Raw genomic sequence first — 11,351 nt, forward strand, 5'->3', positions numbered from 1 at the left:
AGGTGGAGGCAGGGGTGGTTTGGTGGTGTTTGGGTGGTTAAGGTGGGGGGGGAAAGAGAGAAGAGGGTGAGGGTTGGGTTGTGGTGGCAGGGATGGCGGCGCGGTGGTGGCGGCTTGGTGATGGAGGCGGCGGCAGTGGGGGTTAGTGGTTATGGAGGGAGGAGGAAAGGGGAGAAGAGGAGGGGAAGAAGAAGAGGGTGGCGTCGGTGGCGGTCCGGCAGCTGGGATGGCGGCGCGGCGGCGGGTCTGGGTGGCTGGGAGAGGTGGTGGTTTGGGGGTGGAAGAAGAGAAGTTGCAGAGGGGGCGAGGGGGTTTCGCGTGAATGGGTAGGGTTTCGCGTGAATGGGGGTTAGTGTTTTTGAATCCACGCGATCGCGTGATTTGGGCAAAAAAGGTGTTGACGCGAACGCGTCAGTAACGCGATCACGTGAATTGGGTAAAAGGTAAGGGACGCGTACGCGTGAAGCACACGAACGCATCGCTGAAAATTGTGCTAAACGCACAGTCCCAGCGTCATTTTGGCGCAACTTTCTGTTTCCAATGGGGTCCATAAAATCCATGCGACGCGGACGCGTCGCTCACGCTTTCGCGTGGGATGTGCGTAATGCATGTGACGCGTTCGCGTCAAGGACGCGAACGCGTGGGCTGATTTGTGCTAAACGCACACCAGCCGCACGATTCCAGCTCAACTTTCTGGGCATTGGATCTTTACGCCGATTTCCAATCGACGCCCACGCGTGGGGTGATTTTTTTTTATTCAATTATGCAGTATGCAATATGCAATGCTGATGTAGATGCTGTAAATAATTCCAGGTTCAATGAAAGTAAAATAAAATAAAATCAAACAAAACGAAATAAAGTTGAAAAAGGAACGATCATACCATGGTGGGTTTTTTCCCACCTAGCACTTTTAGTTAAAGTCCTTAAGTTGGACGTTTGGGGAGTCCTTTGTTATGGTGGCTTGTGCTTGAATTCATCCAAAAATCTCCACCACTGTTTGGAATGCCAACAGCCTCCGGAGTCCCAAACTAGGCATGTAAAGCCTTTGAGTAAATTCAAATAGGTTCTCAGGTTCCCGGGGTGTTGAATGTTAGAATAGATTCCAGAATCCCAAACCTTGCTTTTATATCCGCCTTTGTCTTGATTTATATTTTTCCAGCCGGGCGGTTTGGAAGTTGCATCCTCACCAAGATGGCCAAACATTCTCCGAGACCTATTCAATCGAACTCGAAACCAATCCTTACACTTCAGGTTGAAGCGTGGAACCTTATTGAATCTTGCATACCAGCCTTGAGCATGAACCATTTCCTTTTTATTCTTAAAGCCGCAAAGAGTTCTAAGCTGACCATCTGTTTCAAGTAAACCATATTCAAGTGGAAAAGTAAAGATAAAAGCTAAGAATTTTACCCACTTGAAGTTTGTATTGGGCGGTAATGGCCTTGGAATAGGTGTTTCCAGTGGTTTTGCAAGCTCTACTCCCTTGTGTTCTTCTGTGAATTCCTCCACTTCTTTGTAATTTTCTTCAATTTCAACCACATCTTGATCCAAGTCTTCGATATCTTCCTCATCACTCAAGTCATAAATTGGAGGTTGCAAAAAATCTACCTATGCATCATCTTCGTATTCACTTGGGGAAGATTCTTCCATCTCAAAGAATTCACTTACGGATGCAAGTTCATTACTAGGAGAACTTGACTCGTGATCTTCATTATCAAGGAAACTTGCTTGTTGAGTTATTCCATCCAGGTCTTCATAGGATTCCTGCTTTGGAGGTTGTGCACTATCCTCTTTAGCATCAATTGTAAATTTCTTGACGGAATCCTCCACAATTCTGGATTCCCATGGAGGTTTAGCGTCTCCTAAGTCTTCAACCAATTCTTCTTCTTCGATAATTTCAGCTTCCTCCACTTGTTCCAGTACAAAGTCATGCTCCGTGCTGTCCAGTGGTGTTTCTAGTATTTCCTTCATGCTGCATTCTTCATTAGTTTGTCCACATGAAGCCATGGGGGTTCCTTGAGTGTCCGAACATCGAGAAGGTAGTCTATTTATCGCTTGATTCAATTGGTGAAGTATGGCATGAAATTTTTCAAATGTTTTCTTGAGTTGCTCCCTTGATTCTTGGAGTGATGGATATGGACATGGTGCATAGGGAAGTGGTGGTTCTGGGGAGTAATTAGGTTGGAATTTCGGTGGATACGGGTTAGGGTCATATGGAGGCGAATGGTGGTAGTTGGCTTGTGAGTGTGGTGGTTCAAGCTGTGTTGAAGAGGTGGTTCATAGGCGTATGATGGGGCTTGTCGGTAATTACAAGGGGTTCCACCATAACTATTGTTCTGACATGCATTATTGAATAGTCATCGTCCATGATAGTTTGGAAGGTGTTGTTGCCTAAAGGGTTGATCAGATCCTCGTGGCTCTGTCCATCTCTGATTGTTTTGACCTTGATGCATGTTCCTGTTATAGCTTCCATTCCTTTCAACATTATTAGAACCAAACTCAAAGCGATAGGGGTGAGAATTCATAGTAAATAATAAAAATTAAAAGTGAAAATAAAAAGAATTAAACAAGCAAAAGAAAGTATTTACAATAACCAATAATAAGGCACACAGTTGCAACTCTCCGGCAACGGCGCCATTTTGAAGAACGAAACTCTCGTGTGATCTAGAATTTTCACAAATAAATTCCCGTTGTAAGTATAGCTTCTAGACCGACAAGAATTCCTTTCTTACAAAAGTTTGGTTGTCACAAGTAACAAAACCCAAATAAATTTATAACCGAAGTATTTAAACCTCGGGTCATCTCTCAAGGAGTTGCAGGGCAGTATGATTTATTATTGGTTATGGAAAAAAATATATTTTTGGGTTTTTTAATGTATAAGATAAAAAGCAAGAATACTAAATGGCAAGAAAGTAAACTGTAGGAATTAATTTAAATAAATAAATAAAACTCTTGGCAGGGTATAAGAACTAGACGTCCTATCCTAGTTATCCTTATCAGGTGTGAAGAGAATTGGATTCTGCTCCCACTTAAATTAACCCTTGTTAAACAAAGGAAAGTCAAATGAACAAATTGATTTGATCCTTAGATCCCAGTCAACTCATATGGAAAGACTAGAGTTATTGGAGTACAAATCAATCAGCAAAGAATTCCAATTTCATTCAACAGCTGAGTTTGATAACTCAAGTGTTGCTAAGTACTTAACCAAAGCCAAAAAGGGAAAAATAAATCTAAATTGAATTGAAATCATTCATAACATAAATAAAGCAAAGCAATCTTAATTCTGAAATACCTCAAAATATATTAATTAAGAAAATCATAACATGAATGGTTCATAAGCCAAATCTAAAAAGATAAATACTAATTAAAGTAATGGAATAAATAAAAGTAGAAAATAAATTAAAGGAATATTGAACCTGTGATTGAAGAGAAATAGCCTAAACATAATAGAAATCCTAAATCCTAATCCTAAGAGAGAGGAGAGAACCTCTCTCTCTAAAAACTACATCTAAAACCTAAAATTATGAATTATTCAGTTGTTCTCCGTCTCTCCTTTTGATTCTTCTATTCTCTGGCTTATATTCTGTGTTTCTGGCTTGGATTTGGGCCGAAAAAGGGTCCAGAAATTGCTGGGGGCATTTTCTTCAGATTTTTGTACGTGGCGTCTGTCACGCGTCTGCGTAGGTCAAGCGTTTGCGTCATCTGGGAGTTTTCCTTGTCACGCGTATACGTCAGTCACGCGTGCGCGTCAATTGCGTTCTGCTCAAGGCGCGCGTCCGCGTCATCCATGCGTTCGCGTCGCTGCATTTTCGCGCTAGGCACGCGTTCGCGTCGCTGCCTTTTCTTCAAATCTCCATTTTTGTGTTTTCCTTCCATTTTGGTATGTTTCCTTTTTGTCCTTTGAGCCATTCCTGCCCTATGAGATCTGAAAATACTTAACACACAAATTACAGCATCGAATGATAGTAAAGGGTAATTAAAATTAATATTTTTAAAGCATAGGAAACATGTTTTTCACTTATATAATAAAATAAGGAAGGGAAAGTAAAACCATGCAATTTACATGAATAAGTGGGTGAAGAATTGATAAAAACACTCAATTTGAGCACAAAATACATCATAAAATATGAGTTTATCAATGACATTGCAGAAGACAAACACATATTTGAATAGTTAGTAGATTAAATTAATTTATGGTATGAAATTTATATTTAAGTGTTTATTTAGTTATAATTCACATTTTATATATACTTATTAATTATTTTATTTCCAACTATTATTTTGGTGTTCCTGTGAGATCATCTAATGTTAGTAGGTTACATATAGTAGCGCCTATTAACAAAATTAAATTATTTGCTTGAAACGGCTTTTAATCTATATGCACGACTTAATAAAATTAAATTATTTGCTTGTTAATTAAATTATTTCACCAACTTAGCTACATGGTTTTTTCTTTTAATCTTGTTGCACATTTTATTCTATATTTATTAATTATTGATTTGATCTATTATGCAGATATGCCAAAACAAAAGAGGTACAAGAATCTACTTAAAGTAGCCGCAGTTGCAAATTCTTCACAAGACAAGTCGGCAGCTTCAAATGCATCACAAGTCAAGTTTACAGCAGTTGTAAATTCCTCCCAAGAGACATTGGTAGCTACAAATTTCTCCTGAAAAAAGTCGACAGCAGCTGCAAACTCCTCCCGAGACAAGTCGGCAGCAACTGCAAATGCCTCCCGAGACAAGTCGGCAGCTTCAAATTCCTCCCGGGACAAGTCGACAGCTGTAAGTTTCTCCCGAGACAAGTCAGTAGCAGCTGCAAGTTCATCCCGAGACAAGTCGGCAACTTCAAATTCTTCTGAGCCATCATCAGTTGCTCCAACTATATCTGAGCATCCATCCGAACCTAAATGTAAACATGGACGTGAATCTAAACATTATTGGACTGTTGATGCCATAGGTATGTATAGATGTTCTATTAGTATTTTTAGATATATAGATGTTATATATGAATTAGTTTGAAAGGATTGAAAATAGAAATTGAATTCTGTGATACCCTTAGCTAGTTATTGGCAGGCTGGTTTCGTGAAATTATTATAAGTAGTTTATATTATATATGATGAAGAAAAGAAGGTTGATGTCCACTTTATATATGTTGCCTTATCTACTTATGTTGCTGTCTAACATACAACATGAATTTTATTTATTTTATTCTTTAGTCGCTCATTTACTCATTTATTTATACTCATTTATCTATTTTAGATGAATACAAAGATAGTACACGCCTTCATTTATTAGCAAAGGATGTGCATAATTTGCCAGAAGGTTTGTGCATAGTTGTCAATTTTTATAAACATCATGCAGCAATAGGAGAAGCAGCTGGACTCCTTGCAGGAGTTTGTGGGCAATTAGCCACTGATTGTGTAGCATTTCCAATCAGTTTTGAAAAGTGGTCAGACATTCCAGCAAGCTTTTTTTAAAATCAATGGAATATTTTTTTTCCTAGTAAGAAGATTACTCAAACTCTAAAGCTTATTTCTTTGCCCATTATTTAATTATATTTGCTGGTTAATATATATTCTTTGTTATAATATTGAAGGCTCGATTTTGCTTCAAAGTGAGTGATAACTTGGCCAAACGATTTTTGCTCCAATCGCTTGGCAAAAAATGGAGGGAACATAGGATAAAGCTTTGGAATGATTTTTATGATCCGAGGTTGAGTAAAACCGAGATCATAAATAATGCACCAGAAGATATTGCTCCTGATCAATGGCTGTGGGGAAGTCTTAAATAGTGGTACAGTCTCTGTTTATTTTAGTCCTAAATTGTTGTGGTTGGTGCACATTTTTAGTCCTTTTAATATCTAATCAAAGTAATTTATTACATTCGATCTTTCAAAAATGTGAATCGACCCTACTATTTAATTGTGTCCAAATTTAACTTTCAGAAACTTTGTAAGAGGAATCAAGAAATTTGGCAAGAAAAAATAATTCCTCATACTTCAGGTGCTAAATCAATTGCAAGAAGAAGGGCTGAATTGGTAATCAATTAATGTATGCATATCTAATCTATCTCAAATATAATGCATGCATCATCTCTTAATTTTCTGCATATCTAATCTATCTCAAATAATAATTAGATGAATGATATATACATGATTGAGGCTGCTATTTTTTTATCGAGTCTTTCTACTTTTCTTAAATTTTAGACGGAAGAGACGGGAATAGAAGTTAGTAGGGTTCAAATGTGGGACATCACTCACAAGAAAATAGATGGAAGTTATGTTAATGAAAATGCTAAAGAAATAGAGGTAAGACTAAAGTGCAATAAGTAACTTGTTTGTATTTCGTTTTCTTTCTTTTTTATAAGATAATAATATTTTTTATTCTTTCTCTTTATTTTTATATATGTAGGAGAAGATTGAAGTACATAGCAGCCAACAACCGATGGAATCAACTGTTAATTCTCCTCTTGATGCTCTTGGAGTAGTTTTTGGGAAAGAGCATCCTGGTCGTGTTCGAGGTTTAGGTATGGGAATTGTTCCAACAGTTGCTTTCAAGAACAACACTATAAGAATTAGTCAAATGAATTTAGGTTCTTCAAATGATGTTGGCACATCATCTAATTGTGGTCCAAATGTGCAAGAAGAGTTGGATACCGTTAAAGCGCAATTAAAAGCGCTAGTCTCCTATATTACTTCTAAGGAAGGAGGTAAAATTTCAATACAATTGACTGGAATGTTCCCTGTAACACCCTAATTAGCCTAAGCCTTACCTCGCGTCGTAAAGCCAAGGTCAATCAGAGATTACGACAGTTCTAAACTCATATAATATATATATATATATATATATATATATATATATATATATAGAAAGAATAGTATAATCTAGAAGCCTGATGAAAGATATAACTCAAAGACAGAATTTCGAAGCACAAACGTACTAACGGAGCTACTAGCTTAAGGCATAAGAAACAGAGAAGATATAACAAAAGATAAGTATATAATATCATAGGAAACTAGTCACGACTCGCGGAGTTTAAGCCGGCTAGCCATATACTGATATACAAAACCATACAGTGAAAACAGCTTATACAAGTTTTGTTCTCTCAAATACATGTCTCTAGGCAAGACAAAATACAAAAGGAGAGATGTATAAACAAAATAAACCAAAAAGAACTCCAAAATGATCCAAGATTCTCCGCTCCTGTCACCAACCAAAGCAACTCACCGAGGTGGGTTGCGACCTGCATCTGAAAAACACAACAACAATATGGTATGAGAACCGGCGGTTCTCAGTATGGTAACAGTTCCCAGTGATATAGGATATAAGACCCCGGGACGCCAAAGGCAATCCTAAACTTCATATCAATCACAAGATTCAACTTAAAACATTCTAAAACATTTAAGCATAATATACCAACTTGACTTAAATAAACCAGGTTATCTATCTTAAGGGATTTCTATTCTAACCAACACCGCTGTCCCACAGCCTTCACCAACCGATCCTCCATGCGATCCCATCGCCACCGCCTTCCGAACCTCCTCAATCCCAGCAGAAAACACAGATAATGTTCAAAGCAAGTAAAGCACAAGTAGTAGCTTATATGGAAAATAATTCAGATAGCAAGTAAGCATGTTATTCAATTAGGCAAACCATTACAAGTAGACAAAGCATACAAGCAGATAGGAAATGCATATGATGAATGCCTGCCCTACTGGCTGTGATATCACATTGTCGGTTCAACTGCCAACCCGACACATCTCCATGGAGACGTCGCCCTTCAGATTTCTCATATGGGAACCCCCGAGATATAGTGCCCGGATCACTGTCCAGGTACCGGCGCCTGCTCGCCCTATAGATCCGAAGGGATGCGAGCGGGATATTCATGCCTCAGACCTCACATCTCAACGTAAGCGGGATTAACCACCGTCCTTACGCCGCCGCCGCTACCTCGACAGGCGGGATTAACCACCGTCCCTGCCAGGCGCATAGCGTCTCAAAATATCATGTAAAAATATTATTTCAATGGTTTTCAAAAGTATTTTCAGCATACATAGATCCATCACTTCAATCCGAGTCCCCGACTCATCTCAACCACTGTCCCTTTATAACTCAGTTTCCAAATACCAAAATTCTATCATTCCTCATCTCATATACCAATCATCCTTCACCTAACGTCAAACCATTCTCAGCACGCCAGAAACCTAGGCCTCCGTTTTCTAAGCTACCTTAAAATCATGTACTAGAGTCCTTAATTTATATCCCATGTTCTAATACTCAAAACTAGGCCCAAACGTCTTAAAATGCTGTTATAGAAGCTTACAACCTTGTTGAAAAGGCAAAATAGTTGAAAACAAATAAATCTTTGAGAAACAGGACGTGTGCACCCGCACATATCAGAAGTAATGAAATTCTGCAACTTTGGAAAATTTCAGATTTTTAACACCAACTTTGAATGATCATAACTTCCTCTACCAAATTCTAATTTTTGTTTTTTTACAAACTTTATATCAATTCGAACAGTTTTCAATAAGCTTTAATGCTAAACTAATTTCAATAGATTTTGAAAACCAAGGCATAAGTTATGATTAGACAAAGTTCACCAAAAGTCAACTTTTACCAAGACTCACAAGAATCTCAATTTACCAACTTTCATAACCCAATCCAACCAAAACCACATCAATTCTATCACATATTAGAATTTACCATTTTCCATATCCAATTTACCACTCCACCATATATAATCATCAATTCTCACTATCAAATACATAATAATACCCTTATTAACCATCATCATTATTAATTTCAACAACCTCATCAACAACACTAATCATCAATACTCATTAACACCAACAATTCTCCATAATCATCCTTAATCATGATATTCCAAGGATACCAACAATTAACATCAATTTACACATAATCATTCATACACCAACAACATTCAATCCTATCTTAGGGTCAACTAGCCTAAGTGTCCATGAATATTATATACTACATAGAGGAAACCGAAACCATACCTTGGCCGATTCCCTTTATGCACCCAAACTCAAAATGAGCACCAACAAGCTTCCAATCACAATCCAAGCTTTCAAATCCACTCCAATAAGCACAAATAAGTTCCAAAAGCTCCCAAAGCCACAATAATCAAACTATATACATATAAATCACCACAAATCAACCTAGGGTTCAACATAAGCATAATCTCACAAGGGTTTAAGAGCTTTTACCTTTCCCAACAGATTTGATAACACAAATCCAAAGCTAAGCAAGGATTAGAGCAAACCTAAACATCCAAAATCACAAAAACCCATTTAACCCAAAACTCTAATAAAACCCGAATTTTTGAAGAGAGAAACTGGGAAGATTTCGTGATTACCTTGAAGGTTTCTTGGGTGGGTTTGGTAGAGCTCTTCACAAGGAACGCGTAGCCACAAACGGTGCGGCGATCGGAGCTCCGTAGCTCAAGATATGAGCTTGGAAAGTTTGAAGTGAATAGTAACAATGGTGAAAAGCTCTCACCTATCTCCTCACTTCAGCTGCTGTTGTGTTTAGGTTATGAGGGTGAAAGTGGCTGAAATGGGTTCATTTAAGTGTATTTATATGTTGGGCTTGGGCCCAACTTGGGCCCGGTCCAATCCATTAGCATTTTTAGCCTGTTTGGCCTAACTTCGGGCCAAATCTTTAAAATTAAAGCCCGGTTTTTCATTTCTAATGTTTTTCTAAGGTTTTTTTACGGTTTTCATTTTTCTCGTGCGGTACCAGGCAGACTTGAACCGGTTCAATCGGTTCAACTGCCGGTTCGCGATTTTTCACGGTTTTTTGTAGAAAGCACATTTTTTGACTCAGAAAGACTCACTGAGTCCAAAAATCACATTTAAATCCCCAAATTCTCTCTCTAACTTTTTGGAATCTAATTTGGGTAATTAATCACTTAATTAACCGGTTGATTAGTTTCGGTTCTTACATTCCCTACTCAACAAGTTTCACAGGTACAAATACAATTATCCTCTTTTTTTTTTCCTTTTCTTTATTCTCCTTTTAGTTATAATGCTTGGAAATAATGTTGATACAAAAAAGTTTTACAACAATGATAGGTGTAACTTCAATTTAAAACCATAATTTCTACACTAGCTTGTGCTCAGTAACAAACAATTCTCAGTAATATTGATGCTTGTGGGGCATGAAAATATAGGGAGCGGTTTGCATGCATGGATGATGAGTTAGTTTGCTTATTTAATTGTTGATTAATGAATAAGAAGCTTATCTCACAGTGATGAAGCATATGAATTTTCTTCAGAGATCAGAATTAATTAGCATATGATTTTTTTTAATTTAATGTGTATGATGAGTGTTTGAAATCTTTCTCATATTTAATTTGCTTTTATATGTGAATTTTTTTTAGATGAATTCAAATTCATAAATATCCACTTATTATTAATATATGCCTTTTTCTTGCATTTCTTGTGCTCATAATAATTATATTTTTATTGTAGGGATTGGATCAGGAGAGTGAGATTCCATCACCAAAAGAGTTAGGAAGTAGGTCTTCTGGAGCAAGCAACAAGGAAGCATGACCTTGCTTGATATGTTTAAACGTATATTAAGGATTATATTAAGGATTATATGTTAAGACGTATTATTAAAAAATGTTACTTTGATACTTTATTTTTGGATTATGACATTTTAATTATAACTTGAATTATGACTTTTGGATCATGTATGAATTAAAAATCATCTTATGATGTTTGATTTATGGCTATGCCTTTTGGTTATTACGAGATTTTTAAGTGAGTTTCGAAAATATCTCTTTAAATTGGTGGTTTCAATCTTACTTTAAAAAGCATAAAATTGTCATCATAGTTAGGTACAAACGGCGGTTAGAAACCCTTATTTTAAATGAAAATGATGCCATTATACGCTAGTAAAAACGGCAGTTAAAAACTGCCGTTTAAAATGATGCCATTATAACCTGGTAAAAATGGTGGTTATAATGGTAAAAACAGCGGTTAGAAACCGCCATTTTAAACAGAAATGATGCCACAACATGCTGGTAAAAACGGCGGTTATAACTGCCATTTTAAACCATTCAAAAATCGCCATTTTATGTGGAAATAATGGCGGTTACAAACCGCCATTTTAATCCTTAAAAAACTGCCGTATTATTTATAGGTAATTGTAGCGGTTTTCTAAAAACCGCCGTAATAACTGGAATGACGCTCAGAATAACGACTTTTTTTGGAGATGTCATTCTTGATAATAATGACGATTCTAATTGCCGTAATTTCTAAAAATAACCGCCGTTTTAATCCTATTCTTTTGTAGTGGAGTTACAGATTATAAGAAATTGAAA

At 37.1% G+C, this 11,351-nt stretch overlaps 1 protein-coding gene across 1 annotated transcript; it reads left to right on the forward strand.

Moving 5' to 3' along the window:
• Nucleotides 1–6,240: 6,240 nt before the first annotated feature.
• On the forward strand, nt 6,241–10,575 carry LOC110266991 (uncharacterized). The gene is made up of 4 exons (XM_088498200.1): nt 6,241–6,306; nt 6,410–6,736; nt 9,967–9,990; nt 10,495–10,575. Exons 1-4 carry the CDS (start codon nt 6,241–6,243, stop codon nt 10,573–10,575), a joined length of 498 nt encoding a protein of 165 aa, XP_088354326.1.
• Nucleotides 10,576–11,351: the final 776 nt, after the last annotated feature.

Source organism: Arachis ipaensis, chromosome B9, assembly GCF_059453495.1.
Source record: "Arachis ipaensis isolate K30076 ecotype BB chromosome B9, ASM5945349v1, whole genome shotgun sequence".
Classification (NCBI taxonomy): Eukaryota; Viridiplantae; Streptophyta; class Magnoliopsida; order Fabales; family Fabaceae; genus Arachis; species Arachis ipaensis.

Bases quoted from the DNA above. Each gene is read 5' to 3' on its own strand.
- LOC110266991 (XM_088498200.1), top strand. From the start codon at position 6,241: ATGTGGGACATCACTCACAAGAAAATAGATGGAAGTTATGTTAATGAA. The intron at 6,307-6,409 runs GTAAGACTAAAG...TTATATATGTAG, and splicing joins AAAATGCTAAAGAAATAGAG to GAGAAGATTGAAGTACATAG. The intron at 9,991-10,494 runs GTACAAATACAA...TTTTTATTGTAG, and splicing joins CTACTCAACAAGTTTCACAG to GGATTGGATCAGGAGAGTGA.